The sequence below is a fragment of the Cylas formicarius genome, unplaced genomic scaffold (assembly GCF_029955315.1).
Source record: "Cylas formicarius isolate icCylForm1 unplaced genomic scaffold, icCylForm1.1 PGA_scaffold_1__22_contigs__length_36826433, whole genome shotgun sequence".
Classification (NCBI taxonomy): Eukaryota; Metazoa; Arthropoda; class Insecta; order Coleoptera; family Brentidae; genus Cylas; species Cylas formicarius.
The window spans coordinates 19,466,284-19,484,220 of NW_026844264.1; the positions used below are offsets into that span (position 1 = coordinate 19,466,284).

The 17,937-nt window shown below is 34.0% G+C and overlaps 3 protein-coding genes across 6 annotated transcripts; 2 read left to right on the forward strand and 1 right to left on the reverse strand.

Moving 5' to 3' along the window:
- Window positions 1-1,065: 1,065 nt before the first annotated feature.
- LOC132697434 (uncharacterized) lies at window positions 1,066-12,750 on the reverse strand. 3 transcript variants are annotated; one of them, XR_009618152.1, is made up of 11 exons: window positions 12,602-12,750; window positions 12,062-12,186; window positions 10,773-10,890; window positions 8,966-9,107; window positions 8,114-8,332; window positions 7,789-7,987; window positions 7,511-7,732; window positions 7,219-7,455; window positions 4,638-6,477; window positions 1,252-1,408; window positions 1,066-1,194 (listed from the first exon to the last, which is right to left on the reverse strand). XR_009618152.1 is itself a non-coding variant. In XM_060662951.1 (10 exons), exons 2-10 carry the CDS (start codon window positions 12,122-12,124, stop codon window positions 1,302-1,304), a joined length of 3,147 nt encoding a protein of 1,048 aa, XP_060518934.1. In that variant the 5' UTR covers window positions 12,125-12,186; window positions 12,602-12,750; the 3' UTR covers window positions 1,161-1,301. The 3 variants fall into 3 exon arrangements, 2 of the variants coding, with proteins under 2 accessions (XP_060518934.1, XP_060518935.1); XM_060662951.1 differs by having other exon boundaries at window positions 1,161-1,408; XM_060662952.1 differs by lacking the exons at window positions 10,773-10,890; window positions 12,062-12,186; window positions 12,602-12,750 and adding an exon at window positions 8,412-8,434 and having other exon boundaries at window positions 1,161-1,408; window positions 8,966-9,083.
- A 284-nt stretch (window positions 12,751-13,034) lies between these two features.
- Window positions 13,035-15,375, forward strand: LOC132696520 (beta-catenin-like protein 1). 2 transcript variants are annotated; one of them, XM_060661388.1, is made up of 8 exons: window positions 13,035-13,172; window positions 13,227-13,433; window positions 13,492-13,746; window positions 13,801-14,044; window positions 14,094-14,322; window positions 14,374-14,682; window positions 14,732-14,898; window positions 14,956-15,375. In XM_060661388.1, exons 1-8 carry the CDS (start codon window positions 13,143-13,145, stop codon window positions 15,126-15,128), a joined length of 1,614 nt encoding a protein of 537 aa, XP_060517371.1. In that variant the 5' UTR covers window positions 13,035-13,142; the 3' UTR covers window positions 15,129-15,375. The 2 variants fall into 2 exon arrangements, with proteins under 2 accessions (XP_060517371.1, XP_060517370.1); XM_060661387.1 differs by having other exon boundaries at window positions 14,732-15,375.
- A 649-nt stretch (window positions 15,376-16,024) lies between these two features.
- On the forward strand, window positions 16,025-17,752 carry LOC132696728 (mediator of RNA polymerase II transcription subunit 11). Its single transcript, XM_060661722.1, has 3 exons — window positions 16,025-16,154; window positions 16,214-16,396; window positions 16,451-17,752. The coding sequence occupies exons 2-3, from the start codon at window positions 16,321-16,323 to the stop codon at window positions 16,813-16,815; spliced, it is 441 nt and encodes a 146-aa protein (XP_060517705.1). The 5' UTR covers window positions 16,025-16,154; window positions 16,214-16,320; the 3' UTR covers window positions 16,816-17,752.
- Window positions 17,753-17,937: the final 185 nt, after the last annotated feature.

A 17,937-nucleotide genomic window follows, 5' to 3' on the forward strand; every position in this document is an offset into this window, starting at 1 on the left:
TCGCACTATTTTTTGTAACGCGCATCTAGCGTCCCTTTCTTCTTTGATCTGTGTTGCAAATGCCGTTATTTTGTATTCTAGCACATTGAATTTGGATTGGAGAAGACAGACTGCTTCCGGAATTGCTTTGACTAATTCCGATTTAGAGCTGTCTATTAAACTCACTGCAATAAAAAAAAAAACGATACTTTCCCTGTTGCACCAGTAATACGTATTATTTCATTTGTCCCTTTAAAGGGAAAGCCGAAATGTGTTAACGGTTAGCAAACTAAAACCATGACATGAAGTTTATTAGAGGAGTTAGCGCTTTATTTTTCAACCAAATGAGTTACAGCGTAGAACAAAAAAACTTACGAGCATAATACTCGATGCAGCTTGAAAATGTAACTAATTTGGTTGTTACCACACCAAACTCCACCACTCGACACAAAATACACACACACAGAAGAATAATTATTCCAAATGTTGAGTCTTCTTGAGCTGTCTTGCCACAAACGAACCGCAGCACCAGGTCGACGCTCTAGTAGGGCCGTGTGGTCTAAAACGTCTTGGTTGCAGCGGTTGCGAGATTAGTTCCAGACTCGAACGATGTGCCGTGGCGAGTTTGTTGGGCAGTTGGACATTACCTCCGGCCAGCACGTCTTTACCCAGGACAGAAAACAATGCAAACGGAAGGAAAAAGTGGGGTAATTTCCTTTAAAGTGTTTCAAATTTTTATTGTCCACAGTTTTAAACTATTTGACGTGTTTCATATGTTGCTTAAAATCGCATTGATGTATCTGCTTTTGGTAGAATCAATAAAAAAGCATAGGAAAGAAATGATTCATGCTAAGGTTATGAAGAAATTAAACAAATACTTTTACTTTCTAGATGTCAAAATATAAATTTATATCCCACTAAACTTGGAAGGTTCTGGAAAAATTGTACGTTGGGTGGACGCAATTAATTTTATAATTTTTGTTTCCTTAAACGCTGACGGAACTTCCATAATGAAAATGTAACGACATTGTGGCTAACAGGTAAATCTACACTTTATTACCCTATGTGAAAAATAAACTTTCTTACCAGAATTGATAGTACTTCTGGGTTTGCCTAATGAACAATAAGCTTCAATTACATCGAGTATCATCCCGTCTTCTTTATAATTGGACATTCGACGACTGTATCTCTGATAAGGACCTCCAGGTGTAGCTCCTAAAGCCAAACATGGTCTAAGTGGTGGTGTGGGGCGTAAGCAAGTTGCGGACCAACCGCGACCGTTGCCGTGAAGCGGTGCTGCTGGCGGGGACGAGCAACGAAGGTTAATACTGGTACTGCTGGCGGTCCTGCCGCCTGTGGGGGGGAGCACGGCTGCCGGGTTCAGCTGGTGATTGTTGTGGACACTGGCTCCTGACACCAGTGGAGACATCTATAACAAAAGAAAATATATAAATTATAAGAACAATGTAACATCCTTCCAAAAGGAAGCAACGTAAACAATTATTTTTTATTAAATTATAAATTTAAATAATCCACTTGGATTATTAGAAAACTGTTAAACCAAATACAGACAAACAATATATTTTTGAAATTCTTGCAAAGGTCAATGGCTTCTTCAAATTACCGACCGTGCATAAATCAGCATGACCATTTAGGAATTGAACTGAGGTGGCTTTTACTTGATGAAAATCGATTTATCAAAATAAATAAGAACTAAAAGTTCAGATTTTCACGAAATTATATATTTTTACATGACAATTGTTTCGACAACGCCGTGTCTTTATCAAATGTAATATTTACAAACTACCTGCTATTATATATACCGAAAAATGACAATAAAACCTTAATTAATGTTGTTGCCAGAATTTAAGTTCAATAAAGGAGAGGTATTTAAATCTAATTGATCGTAAAGCAATACATTTGAAGGTCTCATTTTGTTAATCTCCATGGCTTCCAATAAATTTTATTTTCTACTTTTTGTGTAAAATATCAAAATTGTCGTCAAAGTGTTTTTCTGTGTTTAAGTGTGTAGCATAATTAGAATCTAGACTATTGTTTTTAAACGCTCTTTTATGTTCGTTAATGCGTTTCTTGAAGGATCTACTACTTGTTTGTCCAATATAAATTTTAGGACAAGATCCGCATTTCAACTTGTAAACACCTGATTTTTGAGGTTTTGGACATTTCGTTTTATTGTATTGTTAGTTCTGAAAGCTATTTTTAACCCACATTGTGACAAATGTTTCGAAACTTTTTCCCTGGGTTCTCCTATGCATGTAATTGTTTTAAATTGTTCGTGTTCTGTATAAAATTCACTATCGAGATTGAACAGGACAACTCTATTAATTTTTTATACTTAACGCAAATAGCTTACAGAACTAACCATACAATAAAACGAAATGTCCACCAAAATCTCTAAAAATCAGGTGTCTACAGGTTGAAACGCGGATCTTGTCCTAAAATGTATATTGGGCAAACAGGTAGATCCTTCAAGAAACGCATTAACGAACATAAAAGAGCGTTTAAAAAAAATAGTCAAGATTCTAATGATGCTACACACGTAAACACAGAAAAACACATTTTTTACGATAATTTTGATATTTTACATACAGCCACAAAAAGTAGAAAATTAAATGTATTGGAAGCCATGGAGATTAACAAAATGAGACATTCAAATGTATTGCTTAACGATCAATTAGATTTAAATACATCTCCTTTATTGAACTTAAATTTTCACAACATTAATTAAGGTAGTTTGTAAATATTACATTTGATAAAGACACGGTGTTGTCGAAACAATTGTCATGTAAAAATATATAATTTCGTGAAAATCTGAACTTTTAGTTCTTATTCATCTTGACCATTTAGGTATGCGTGAACTGGGTCTTGAAAATGACCACTGGTATGTACAAGTAAAGTATGTACACTTAATCACTTTAAATTGGCATGCCTCAATGTAGGCTAGATGTGCACAGTGTGTCATTCAGAACGTATTTTTAAATAAGGATGTAGTACGTCTTAGGGAATGTCGGGTTTGAGGGTACAGGCAATAAACTAAAATCAGATGTAGTGCATTATTTTGAGAAAAAAAACAAATAAAGTTATTAATAAATGGACAGTGTTGCAAAAAAACTGATTTTAGGCCAAGATCTCAGTTGAAAAGTAACTTACGAAAAACACAAGGTGCTGCTTTGTGTACTAATGGCGAGTTGAACCTTTGAAAAATTGGTGAAGTGGGAAAACATTTAATTGAAAAATACATTCTTAAACGACATACATTTTGGTCAGTTAACAGCGAACAACAACCGAAACAAGCTAACTTTGTAGTTAGAAATGTTTATTTAAAATCATTTTCCGATCAAATTATCGGATGTACCGGTGGAGACACGCGAGTAAGTGCGAATGTGTATGTGTCAAAACTCACGGCGCGTTCAAGCGCGGCTCGAAGCGAATCAGATTGTGTCTAATTTTTAGAGCAAGTGCGAAGGCCAACTTCATTTCTCGCACAGCAGCAGGTCCCACCAACTGGTAAACCTTGAGGTTTACCCGAATAGTGTGTGGCCGCAATTCGTTGTGTAGAACCCCCATTATGAAAAACAGTATTCGTCACTCCAGATAAAAAATCTACCAAATTTTTTCATTGATTTTTTTTATATGATCTCTTACTTTTAATTTCTTTTCTCTTCCTATTTTCTTTAACATAAACTGTAGGACGCGGTGGAACAAATTACAATGTTTTGCTTTTAGGTCAGCAAACAATACAGGAGGACGCCTTCTCTAATATGAACAAAACTGATAATTAGAAAATAAGCTATAGCGCTTTTAAAATGCGAAAATATAAGTAATTCCGAAGCTTCTATAAATAAAATGCATAAAATGTTCCAACACATACTTTCATAATTTCGGTCAAAATATAGATAAATCAGTAAAATAATACACACCAAAGCAATATTCTCCAAATAATCAAAGACAAATTTGCTTTTTATGCTTTTAATAGATTGGCTAGTCTTATACTCTTTTAAAATTAAGCAAATTACTGAAGATAGTCTACTCTGACCTTGAGATTTAAAATAATTATATGTTTTTGAAAATCTCGAACAATTCAACAAACAAACAAAATTTAAAAAATCTTACAGAAAAGTATGACCCGAATTTTTTTTTACCCTATTCTGAGAGTGGAGCGGTATATTAGGTTTTCGATGCAGGGGCTACATTTTCAAAAAAATACATTACAAAAACCGCATCTTTCTAGGTTTAAGGATAAGGGACATACTCCCAAATGGGACCCTGTCTGGGAAAAACATTTCCAACAACTTATCTTCAAATCAACACGAATGAAATAAAATGCAGTTTGTAAAATTTTAAAATATGCCCAAATCGCCGCTTTTCTTAACGATTCACGATTAACGAATCATTTTTAGGATTAAAAACGGGTCTCGTCAACATTAAGTTGCTAAAAACATTTTGCATCCGAGATCATATGCCTACATCATTTATAATTCAGGTATCCGAACCATTTGCGCGAATATGCGAAATTGATGGTGTTGTTAATCGTGAGAAATACAGGCAAGGGCCAAAACACAAGCTAAATGTATTAGTCGCGAAACTGTGATAATGAAAAAGCAGTTCAGACACACAGCACTCGCATGCGCCCTTGCCTGCAGTCTGCTTATTGGAACGAGTCTCCTCGTAAATTCCTCTAACGATGGCAGGAGGTAATTTGGCTTTTAGCCACCAGTGCGCGTATAACCCAGATTTAAACATTAGAGGCCCCGTAGCGTTCTCATTCCCATCTAGTTGTTCGACCTCGTTTGAATCGCTATCCAAAAGGCAGTTTTCTGATTTTGACCGTTGCGGTCCCGAACTTGTTGAAAGCCTGGAATGCATTTGCAGTTGCGTAGGAAATATGTCGATACTATTGACCGAAGTCGTTCTGAGACTATCATTAGTCCGGCCGGCTTCGCTAGATGTTCTCGGGGTGGAACCGAACGGCGACGAACAAGGACACTGCGATTCAAAGTTTTTCGCTTCGATTTCGCTTAGTGACAGACCGTTATTCAGATCATATTCTCGATACAAAATATTGATCATATCGCCGCTGTTACGTTCTAGATCAGCGTCCGCTGTGTTGGCCAAATCCGGCGAATTCAACGAGCAGCTTCCGGCCATGCCGGAATCCGATGACCTGGGGCTATTGCAATAATCAATACCGCATCGACATACAGACTTCTTTGAAGGCCCCGGCTGACTGCCTGGATTCATCTGCAAGTATCGCGAACTTATACATTTTCTTAAAGCTTTATCTTTGAGATCTGTGGGATTCAGTTGAATACTGCATCTTCGTTTAGGTTTGTCTGAGTTAATACTGTGTTTCCTAAATGGTACGTTTTCTTTGCTCAAATTAACCGTCTTCGCTTCGAACATTGTCGGCGGCTTTATCACAGTTTTGGACGAATGTTCGGTTAAATCACTCTCTACCGATTCTGACTTTGCAAACTCGCCGTAAAGAAGTTCACCAATAATTTTATCTGGGAGGGGAAGGGTATTCACGGGCAACTCCAAACTGCTGGAGTGCGTTGCCGTGCTAGAAACACTTTCGGGTTTGCTATCATCAAAATTCGTTCGACACGAAATATTATTATCACTATTCGACCAAGTTGGAATGTAAATTGTAGTTAAGCTACTTTTGTTGAATTTGTTGCCAACAAGCTTGGTAGGACAACTTTGCCTTGCAATCGGCATACAATTTTCTGGAACATGTAAAGTGTTTAGTTCAAGATTTTCGTCGATATTTAGTAGGTTCTCGCAGGCTAGTCCCGGATTGCGAGCTACTAGACAAGAGCTTGCTTCCGAATCTTCTGACCACTGTTTTTTTAGTAGATTTACTCTGGCGGTTGAGATTAAAACTACGCTTTGCTTCTTGGGTTCGTCTTCAACCACTCTCAGACCATAACTGGCACTGCTACCTTCATTTGGTTCGCTCACTTTGTATGGTTCGCCGTAATCTATGAAACTTTCATATTTCGGCGACTCCTGCCGTTCCAAACCTGTTTGCGGATTGTAATATCTAATATACCCAAACGGGTTACTTGAACTACTCGAGCTGCTATCGGATCGACGATCAACAGCATCTTGCCTTATCAAATTCACATCTTCCGATGAATCGGAGTTCTCTGAGTCCGAGTCACTATCACAGTCAATTACACTATCGCGTATATGAATGTTTTTGGTCATGATCAGACACTCTGTTTTGTGATGCCTTATTTTCACCAAACTAAGATTAATTTTGTTCAAATATTCTGAATAAAGTAGGAGTTGAAGCAATTTACGGGTCAGCTTTTTGTCTTTAATGTTTTTACTGAAGAATCTGGTTAACCCAGCGTAAGGGGCAGCTGACGGATAAGTAGATGGGGGGTAAGATGGCGTATAATTAATGTTTGTCCTATATGACAATACAGACGATCGGTTACAATAACCCCTCTGATTCAAGTTCGCTACCTGAATTACAGAAAAATTAACACTTTAAAGATTATTAATTACTGTTCTAGTCTCATTATAAAGCCTTTTCCTATTTAAAGCACATGCCAAATGACCCATATGTTCTTCTATCAATGCATGGACTATTTCAAAAACCAACAAAAATATCATTGAAAATAGGAGCAGACATCTAGCGACAAAAAATTTTCTTTTTAATTCATTACCACATTGACTAAGTACTGCCAAAATATCGTAACCAATAGATCAGTGAATCTCATCATCAATATAATAAGGAAATGCCATCCAATAACAGAAAGGCACTTAAATTTCCCTTCAAGGCAGATAAAAATAGGGGCAATTTACCATCTAAAGCGACTGACAGAAAACATGTACATAAAAACCTTACCTTACCTGTTGAACTTTGATTCTTATATTTGTCACAGATTTTTTGTTATCACTTGCGCATTACAATAGTTATTTATAAAATTTGATTTTAAAACCTAAAACGCTGCTTTTACTTTAATGCGCTCCGTAAAAGTTAATATTTTTTGAGATAACTAACGACTAGTTTATGACCGACTGTGTAATGCGTTCGCAAAACTGTTATCACTTATGCAATCAAAGCGTTTTAGAATAAAATTTCACACCCGTAAAGGACCAAAAAGTTCAAAACATCTCATTCACTTGCGAAAAATTATGGCTTTAACATGTACTTTAAAAAACGGAAAGACTTTCATACACACTAAGTATGCACCAACTTACATGGGGAGGGGGCTGTGGGACGTACTGGGCCTGCGAGGGTGACGCCATCTGATTAGATGCACTGGAATTTCTAGGAACTTGTTTTGTCAAGAGCTCTACCCATTTATCTGCCTCTTGTTTGCTTTGACAGACGACAACTCTCTTATCAATCATAGGAGCGCTGATTTCAAAGGTATTTTTAAATTGTTCAGTATCCTCCAGCCTTGTTACTGTAAGGCCAGAAAGAAAAAGTTTTCCCTAAAAGAATTAACCATAGTTAATATTGGAACTACTAATTGATCTTGATGGTTACCTCATAGATGAATGCGCTCAACCTTTGACTAACAGAAAGGATAACTAAGGTGGTGGGAAATAATACGAAATATCTGTCATGATGTTGATTACCAACAGCTACTGAACCCATGTATATGATATCTCCTAAAGTCGTTAAACTAGGTCCTTCCCATCCTCTAACTGGCCCGGTCAAAACTTGTAATTCAAGTTCTTTTTGTCTTCTTATGGTGGAACAAGTCATCTAAACATTATGAGGCTAATGATATGTCTTAACAAAAATATTTTTTGCTGTCTTACAGCGATATCTTTGTAAACACTAACTGATCGCTGAGTGTCACCCCGATCTGGATGGCACTCTTCTACATGCCTTTCCAACTCTTGTAACATTCCAGAGTATTTATCCAACCTTCTAAATGGTTTGCTTAACATTGTAGTCAATACCAAAACACCTGGACTGGCCGCACCTCTTGATTCCATGTATTTTGTGAGATCATCCCTAAGTTAAAACTTTTTCACTTATAGGTAAAGGTCTAAAGACATTCTAAGCGGTTGGGGTGACAAAAAAGGATTATTGCACAGTCCCTCTGAGTTAATAATAATCATTTCTATTTTTGTAGCATACCTGTATTTATCCAATATACAGACGGCTCTAGGATGCAAAGAACAATAGGTTTGATGAGCAGCTTTAATTTTTGGGGCCCAACTTAAAAACAATTTTCCTACTCTTTGTTCCAGTCCAGGCTTGGCAGATTCTTGCTCAACAAGCATGAGTAACTGCTGATGAATTTCCAATATTTCAGTTATATTACTGGTTAACTGTTTATATTCATCTGGATTCAGCCTGCAATAAAATCATAGGAAATATTAAACAAATAGAGTCATATAATCTGATCAACCAAAAATGGGTTTTTCTAACTTACCAGAATATTTAACATCCTGCTGTCTAAACACCAAACTTTAATTAATAAGTTGGCAAGCAACTATTCCAATAGATAACAGTGAAAGCTTTTTTTAAACATCAATACCATAGAAAGAAATTCAGTGGCAATATAAGGATAAAAACCAGGATGTTTTTTAAACATTTTTACAAGAAGCGGTTCATTTGATATTACGATACTAGTGATTAGTAATCAGCCAGTATTAGTAAATAGCCACCATAGGTACACAAAAGTTTTGTTCCAACCGCAGTCAGAACCCAGTTTGGAACTACTAATTCCTGTCAGATGATGATTTTTGATGAATATTCAGTTGAATCAGTTGAGTGACAGGAATTTAGAGTTCCAAATCGGTTTCTGACTGGGGTTGGAATAAAGCTTAAATATATTCAACGAGAATTGACGATTAGTTATAAACGCTTAAAACATTATACAGGCTTCATAAAAAACTTTCATATTTACAATTTTTTTCCATCACGTAAAATACTATACACTAACGATGTGGTCGAGACTGGCTGAGTACTTTGAAACTAACTTACACAGCACCCTTTTCCAATGGCTGTAGAAAGTTTGTAACAAGTCCCTCTAGTTCTGTGATGTAGGCTTTCTCAGAATCGATTAAATCTTTTAATACCAAGTTTTTGTATTGATTTTCTTGTGGTACAATAGGTTTTGGTACATCTAGAAACAGAAAATTATATTATAAATAAAATAATTTTTTAAATACATATTTTATTCATCAAAACCATAATTTGACTTTAAAACCAAGTTTACGCTCTGATTTTTAACCGAAACCGGCGGAAGGGTGTTCGCCAGGTCAATTAAGAGAGAAAAAAGTTATTAATCCAAAGGGTATTGAAGATTTTTGGTTTCTGTTTTGTTTTTGTTGCTTTATTTGAAATCGAAATTTAGTTCACTGGCGCATTTCCATTTTTTTTGCTTTATCCAATGGTGTTAGCATTTTTGTTTGACGTTTTATTATCACCGTAGCTTACAAATTCTTTTCCTGTTTCAGATTCTATTGACGTTCTTAATGCAAATGGCAATTAGATTTTTTTGTTTTATTTTTTTTTGCATCGTTTTGCTTGATTTTGGTTCCAATGGAAAAAATAGACTCCAATATTCCACTTTTCACGTGCGCCCTGTATAAAATGTGAATTGTGAAATTGTAAAAAGTGAAATTGCTACTTATGACCAGAAGTGCCAGACAGTAAAAGTATCTGTTTTATTAAGGTTAAAATTTAAAATCATAAAATAAGTTTTTTGGAATCATTTTATATTATGTTATGTAAGTTACGTAATAAACTACTCACCGTGTGTTCAAACATGTAAAATAATCTAATAAGAACATTAAAGTGGCTTGATTAATCTAAAAATTTTTTTACCAACAAATGTTCTGTCAAATATTGTCAAATGGTATTAGAGTGTGCTTTAGCTAACCTTTGCTAACCTGTTCCTCCCCCCCAAAATTTTTTGCGTACGAATAGAACCTTAAAACCTCTTACTTTGCATAAATTTTTCTCTCTTGCATTTTAAAGATATTTTATTATATTAAAAAGTTTTGCAATTTACTAATTAATCTTATTAATATCTTAATTTTTTTAAGTGACGGCAGCCGCATAAACAGAATCTTTCATAAACCATCGAAAACTGTTATCCAGAGGGCGGAGAACACGCTGGCTATTGAACAGGTGAACTGTGAACTCACTCAGTCCATCAATTGGGGAAGATTTCGCTTAAACGACATCTTTTTTTTTTACTTATTAAAAGGGCGGGCAAAAGAGGCTCCTGCAAAATATATGTTACTTTCTAATGGTCATTTTCAAACTTAATTTATTAATTAGTAAATACCGGAGAAAACAAATTTCTAACGCAAGAGGTTTATTCAACAAGAAAAGTTTTAAAATAATTGGCGTACATTGAGAAAGTTGGGTTGCGTTATATTTGTATTATAATATAAGACACCACTTTTTTCTGCTATTATGCCGTTTTTATTTACAAAATTTAAATGAAAAGTGTAAATGAACAAGTCAGTTATACATACCAAGTTTCAACAAAATATGTGAAGGAATTTTTGTCACTAACTGTTAGCTTAGTGGAAGGATGTTAGTTATAGTAATTTTGAATGATACTATTGGAAATTTTCTACATACAATTTTGCCCTTCTTAAAATGGAAAAAAATATAGAGAGAACGACAATATTAAAAGACACCACCAAGGTTGCCAAACACTTCATGTATAAATTGTGATGAAAATGATGTTAAAAGTCTCCCTACAAATTTAACATTGAACGAAAATAAGATAATAGCAATTCATATTTTATCCACAAACAAATATCATGCTTACCTTTACATTCCTTAATATAGTTGCTAGGAAACCAGCCTGTTTTTCCTTTTAAAGTACCCTCCCACCACCCTTCATCCTTTTGAGTAACAGTGATAATGTCGCCTTTCTTGAAACACAACTGAAACAAACTCATCATCAAAATGCACTTAAGCCATTACCTCAAAAACATTTTTTTTTAATTTAAAAAAAGCCATTGATAAATTAAAACGGGTGTATTATAAAATAAACACAATATTTATTTACTTGATGGGCCTACTTTACAAAGATATGGCAATCAATATACGTATTTCCAAATGTGACAAACAGGGCAATAAAATCTACTGATAATAGTTACAACATTGAGTTATGACCTCTGTGAATACTCATTACAGAATTAGAAAATGATAACAAGCAAATGAAAAAGTCACACCCATCACGCCCACAGGACAATCACAGAAAACCCGTCTTAAAGTTGTTTTTAAACAGATCATTTGAAATGTTTACATTTTTTATGAAATACTCCCCTGGTAAAACATAAAGTGGTAATAGTAAAAGCTTAAAATCAGATTTTATGTGTTTGGAGAAATAAATCGATAACTCATAAAACATTCAACAACTTGGACTATAAAAATAAACCTTTCTGCCTGCCATAAACAATATAATCTCTAGCAATTCATGTGTTGAAAATATTTTAAATTAACTTAGTAAAATCTATAGCCTACACCATTGATTTTCGAAATTAGTAATAACCTAGGGTTGAAATTTGAAACAAGAATTTGATTCAATATGTCACCAAAAATGTCAAATAAAGAACCTTTTTACACTGAAATATTTACCGTCCAAATTTTCAGAATAATAAGTTTTTGTTATAAAATAATGAAAAAAAAAATATAAGGATAGGCATTAAAATTAAAATATGAGTGACAAGTACATGGAACATTATAAACTAATTTTAACTTAATTTTACTCAGCAGTGCAGGTTAAGTTACTAAGTTAAACAATATAAAAATAATTGGTTTTTATAGTTTTTATTTTATTTAGATAATTATAGTTAGCATATAAAATTAAAATGAAAACATATAAAAAGAATTGTCCCTGCTTTGTTGATCAATTTATTTAATTAAAAATTAATAATGGAGTTAAAACATGTTTTAGGAACATAAATATTTAATTGGCTTCAAACAGTGCTATTAATAGAGCGAATTGCAAAACATAAGAATTGAATTTTATTATTGGTGCATGTCATAAAGAAACGAAGATACAAAACCTGCTGTATTCATAATATTAAAGTACTGCATACATTTTCTTACCTCATCATTATTACTTCCCTTGAAGGAATACAGTGCTTGAACTATCAAAGATTCAGCCGCCATTATTCTTCTATTAGGGTGCCCTTATGAATATGTGATTTAAATATTTTTCCATTTATGGCAGGCTAAAAAAAGTCCGCTTAAGACAAGCTTAAAAATTGGACGTCATTACATAGTGAAACATAATTTCTGAATGCCATCACATTCTTGGCATTCGCTTTGGCTTTCAGATCAAGTTGGCACAGCGCCAAAAATACTGTGAACGGATTTGGTTTAGCCGGAATTATTAATAAAACCCTGCCTTACATTTTAACTCAATAATTATTTTTGCTTGTTAAATATATTAAACTCAAAAATTTGGAAATATTAATTATAAAATGCTACACGAATCGATGCACTTTTTATTTTTAATTATAGGAAAAACTAGTTTGTCGACGAACGACAAGAAAATGAAAATTTAACAATATTTACAAATCAATCTGTAATAATCTTGTAATGGTTGGCGTTTTTATATTTTTTATTGATTTATTTTGTACTTACTAGGGATGTATACGCTACAAAATTTGTGATGAGTACGTCAAAAATTTAAATATTTTAGGGCTCGTTATATATAAACATTTTTTTTATTATTAGAAGACTTTAGGAAAAAAGTAGGTTGACATCGTATGTGACACAAAAACACATATTGGTCTTCTTTTACAATTTCGATGTCCATGATTAACACAATAAGAGACGCTCGCCCATTCCGAGATCCGCGAGGTTTGGATATTTTTTATTCATATACTTCTACGTGTTCAATTTGTTCAGGCAAATTGCGAATTTGCGAATAGTTTACAAATTTTAGATAAAAACATTTAAAACAAAATTGTTTTAAAGCAGGAATAAAATCAGAACCTTGAAATAAATACTTATTTTATAAAATATAATAATAATTATTAAATAAAAAACTGGTATTAATTAATACTAATATTATTGAAAACTAGTCTATGGTGTTCCCCTATGACTTATAGGTTATGTGGTATGTTTGCTAACATTTGCGACATCAGCGATATCTTCTAGTATTTACGGCTTTTCTTTTAAGATGGATATTGGAGAATTGTTGGATTATAAGGTACAATTTACCTAGTTTTATTTTACATTGCGGTTAATATCTCTTTACATATAGCCACCGCAAGCTTTGAAAAGACCATTAGAGGCTAACAATAAAGAAGATGAAACGGAAAAGGCACGAAAAATGCGTAGGATCGCTAGAGCTAAGGCAGAGCAAATGATCCGACCGTCATCACCAACACCATCAATACAGAATTTGGATCAAATTTCTGAAGAAGAACGTGCAGAAATATTGAGATATGTTGAAACTGAACAGGCTCAGGTAAAAATTGTTCCCATCTACTCTATTTCTTTTGAACCGTTTTTTGTTTTAATTCTAGGGTGAGGTTGTTGATGAAGCAACTATTAAAAAAATTGTTCTTAATTTTGAGAAAAGGAGTTTGAAAAACCGGGAAATGAGAATCAAGTTTCCAGATTCTCCAGAAAAATTCATGGAAAGTGAGATAGAGCTTCACGAAATATTACAAGAAATGAGAGTTCTAGCAACAGCTCCTGATTATTACCCATTACTAGTTAAATTGCAAGTTATACCCAGTCTTTTAGAACTACTTTCCCATGATAACACAGATGTTTCTGTAAGTTTTCTTTTTTTGGTATGTTAGGAAAATAATTAAAATTATTGTTGGTAGGTTGCTGCAGTTGAGTTGTTGCAAGAACTCTCTGATGTGGATATTTTAAATGAATCAGAAGAAGGAGCAGAGGCATTAATTGAAGCTTTGCTGGATCATCAGATAATTGCATTACTGGTGCAAAATCTTGAAAGGTTGGATGAAAATGTCAAAGAGGAGGCAGATGGTGTACACAACACTCTATCAATCATAGAAAATTTAACTGAACTCCGCTCTGATATTACTGTAGAAGCTGGTAAACAAGGCAAGTCACTGTTACATTTTTTGGGCTTTTTATACATCTTCTGTTATAGGTTTACTAGCTTGGCTCCTAAAACGGTTAAAGCTGAAAGTACCCTTTGATCCCAATAAACTATATACAAGTGAAATGTTATCAATTTTGTTACAAGACAATGAAAAAAACCGACTCTTATTAGGAGAAATAGATGGAATAGATACTTTCCTTCAGCAACTGGCTTTCTACAAAAGACATGACCCTACTAGTGCAGAAGAACACGAATTTATGGAAAATTTGTTTAATTGGTTAGCCATGTGAACTTTTTGCATTATAAATATTAAACTTTGTATTTTAAGTCTTTGTAGCTCACTGATGGTGATGCCAAATAGGGATCGTTTTCTAAAAGGTGAAGGGCTTCAGCTTATGAATCTAATGCTTAGGGAAAAGAAGACTTCACGAAATGGTTCATTAAAAGTATTAGATTACGCAATGTCTGGCCCTCAGGGAAAGGACAATTGCAACAAATTTGTGGATATTCTAGGTCTTCGAACAATATTTCCCTTATTTATGAAGACCCCTAAAAAGAATAGAAGAAAGGTCCTCACATCTGAACAACATGAAGAACATGTGTGCTCAATTATCGCATCTATGTTAAGAAATTGCAGGTTTGTAAATAATGTAGGTTTGCACTTATACACAATGTAATGAGTTTAGAGGTTCCCAGAGGCAAAGACTGATCAGCAAATTTACTGAAAATGACCATGAAAAAGTAGATAGATTACTGGAATTGCACTTCAAATATCTTGAGAAAGTGGAGTTGATAGATGACACTTTAGATGAAAATGAAGATGAAGATGCAAACTATTTGAAACGACTTGAAGGTGGATTATTCACATTGCAGTTGGTTGATTACATAATACTAGAAGTCTGCGCTGCAGGGCCCGCATCTATTAAACAAAGGGTTATGCAAATTTTAAATCTAAGAGGAGCTTCTCTTAAAACCATCAGGCATATTATGCGTGAATATGCTGGGAACTTGGGTGAAGAAGGGGATAAAGAATGGAGAGATCAAGAGCAACAGCATATTTTGCATTTGGTTGATAAATTTTAATTTAATCTACAGTAGGTTATTTTGATTTGTTTTGTTTTATATTAATTTTCATAGCTAGCTGTATGCGTTGGCATATCAGGAATGTACCATTTCTATTAGGTGACTAAAGATAAATTGTTAAACATGGTATTATTGAAAGATGCAAGATGATCAATCAATCATAAAGGAATGTATCATTTCATCAATCATCAAGGAATGTGTCATTTCTATTAGCTGATTAAAAATAAATTGTCAAAATGTGATTCTTTATTGAATGATCATCATCAATCAAACGATCATTAAGGAATGTATCATTTCTATTAGATGACTAAACATAATTGTTAAAATGCGATTCCTATCCTATCTTGCCACTATAGACTGCAATTTTTTTACTTCAAATTTTAATTTGGAAAAACTGCATGGGGGTAGAGGTCGTAATAAAGAACGTTTCAATATAGCTCATTAATTTAATGCACAGTTAGTGGTTGCAAGAATAACCGAAAAAATCAGTTTAAATCAAAATTTAATGTTGCGAGTTCAAAATTATAAAGAACTATATCTTTTAAGTAATAAGTAAGCAACTTTCAAAGAAAGGAAGAAATGTGGAATATTCTTTCACGAATTCACACAGCTCGTCTAAGTTTTCTTGTAAAAACCATCTTATAATCAATATGTCCTATGTAACATTAAATTTAGCTTGCAACAATCGCATTGCCAAATTATGTAATTATTTAAGATAAATATAACATCTTTTTTTTTTATCGCGCAATCTTTTCGTAATCAGTCATCAGTTCTGTTTAATTTGTTTTTCTTGCAATGTAAAAACTCGTAATATATATTCTATGGTAGGGACCGAGGACCCCGAGAATGGCTCAGTTGGTAAGGCGTTAACTTACCGGAGGTTGTGGGTTTGATTTCCACCGAGAGCTTTTGGGTGTTGTGTGCGTGAAAATTGTAATCAAATTTCCCTCGGCGGATGCCGGAAATGGGTGAATATCCTAATTTATGATGAGCCCAATTAAGCGCAAATAAAAAAAATATTCTATGGTATATCTTGGAGATGTTTTTTGTCTTAATCTATAAACAGCTAACGCGAGTATCCCTAGTATACGTGCCCAACAGTACATAAAATGTAAGAAGTGGATCATATATGGCAGTAATATTCGCGAGATAATAACACAACTTAAAGTTTAAATTTTGAAAATCATTCGGAATGACCGCACCTATGGAAAGAATTCAGGTTCTTGATTCCATCGAAAAGGATATCATAACGTGTTTGAATAGCGCAGGTGAATCAGTTAACTAGTATTTCATTTGTCATTCTTTCATCTGTTTTTATGTAGGACAAGTTTTTTTGGAGTTAAGTAAAGAAAAATCGAGTTTAAAACAAGCAGAAAATCACACGCAGACTTTTCTGAAGACGTTAGGCTCTGTAGAAAACAAATTAACCGATCAAATTAATTATTTGACTCAAGTTTCAACTGGGCAGCCTCATGAAGGGTCAGGTTATGCTTCCCAGAAAGTTCTGCAAATGGCCTGGCATAGACTGGAACATGCAAGATCGCGGGTTAATGAGCTAGAAAAAATTAAACTTAAACACCTGCAAGGTCGGACAGCACAACCCCAACGTATACTTACCACACAAGGCATGGGAGGTCAAACAGGCACACTAACTTCAATGAGCGTACCTCAAGGGTCTTCTACGTGACAGTTGACTGATGTTTATAGAGAACTATTACTTCGCATGTTGGAATATCAAATTTGCCATGACAGTGTTAAGCATAATTGAAAAATAATATGCCTACCTCAAATTCAAGAATTTATAGTCTTGTAAGTAATTTGTGAGTTTGCATGTTTTCTATTACTTAATTTTTTCATAAACTATGTGCCAGAAAGTAGGTACTATAAGAGTGTATTATATTTTCTATACAATGACATGAAGCAATGATTAAAGCACTTAAAGTATGTATGCGTTTTGAATATTGAAACAAGCTGATTTCATTTTATAAATTTGTTTTATGAGCTGTTCCACCTGAACAACTTTTGTGGAGGTAAAGATTTGAGCAGTTTTATGTTTTGCATTGTGTGATGTGTAAGACAAAAAATAAACTAAGCATCAATACAGAAGGAGTGTAATATAATAGTATAGGAATGCTCCAATTTTCCTTTATTGTAACACGGAATATTAACCAAAGACCAAGAGGGACACTCTGTTTCTGAAGTTCAATAAAATAGTTCGAAACCAATCTCAATCCCAGTTGTACATAGTTCATTTAATTTACATTTCATTAGCTCTCAGAGGAAAGTTAAAATAAATTATCTATATTATTAATCAATTATTCAATCAAATTAATGTTTCCCTGAAGATGTTGATTTATAAATAAGCGAGAAGGGCTAGGATGTATTGAGCCAGAGCAAATTATCTGCGCCTGTGCAATTATGGAATTCTATAACAACTTGATAAATCCATATTTTTATTGCCCATCCACTGGTGATCTTTGTTATTTTTTTTAATGGAAAAAATATAGCAAAAAAAACTTCACTTTCACTTTCTTGCTTAATAAGAGTAATAACTGAAATGAACTGAACATATGCTAGGCAGATGGGATGTGATAACCAAAACTTACAATGAAAATCAGGGGATGTTTCAGCATTTTAAATATTTTATATGTTAAGTAGTGGCGTGGATCGATTACTGGGGAGGAGTGGGAAGGGAGATCAGAGAGTAGATTGCCTCTTTTTCTGTGGCCTGGTCAGAGGTATATTTAGAGCTAATAATGCTTTTGATAATTATACCGATGCATTACAGGGTAGATAAAAATGAGTGGCA

Excerpts from the sequence above, each read along its gene's own strand:
- LOC132697434 (XM_060662951.1), bottom strand. The coding sequence starts at position 12,124 with ATGGCGGCTGAATCTTTGATAGTTCAAGCACTGTATTCCTTCAAGGGA. Across the intron at positions 7,733-7,788 it reads GTGTTTACAAAGATATCGCT|ATGACTTGTTCCACCATAAG; the intron begins GTAAGACAGCAA and ends CATAATGTTTAG. Across the intron at positions 6,478-7,218 it reads TCCCACAGCCCCCTCCCCAT|GTAGCGAACTTGAATCAGAG; the intron begins GTAAGTTGGTGC and ends TCTGTAATTCAG.
- LOC132696728 (XM_060661722.1), top strand. The coding sequence starts at position 16,321 with ATGACCGCACCTATGGAAAGAATTCAGGTTCTTGATTCCATCGAAAAG. Across the intron at positions 16,397-16,450 it reads AACGTGTTTGAATAGCGCAG|GACAAGTTTTTTTGGAGTTA; the intron begins GTGAATCAGTTA and ends GTTTTTATGTAG.
- LOC132696520 (XM_060661387.1), top strand. The coding sequence starts at position 13,143 with ATGGATATTGGAGAATTGTTGGATTATAAG. Across the intron at positions 14,323-14,373 it reads ATGGAAAATTTGTTTAATTG|TCTTTGTAGCTCACTGATGG; the intron begins GTTAGCCATGTG and ends TTGTATTTTAAG. Across the intron at positions 14,683-14,731 it reads TCTATGTTAAGAAATTGCAG|AGGTTCCCAGAGGCAAAGAC; the intron begins GTTTGTAAATAA and ends TAATGAGTTTAG.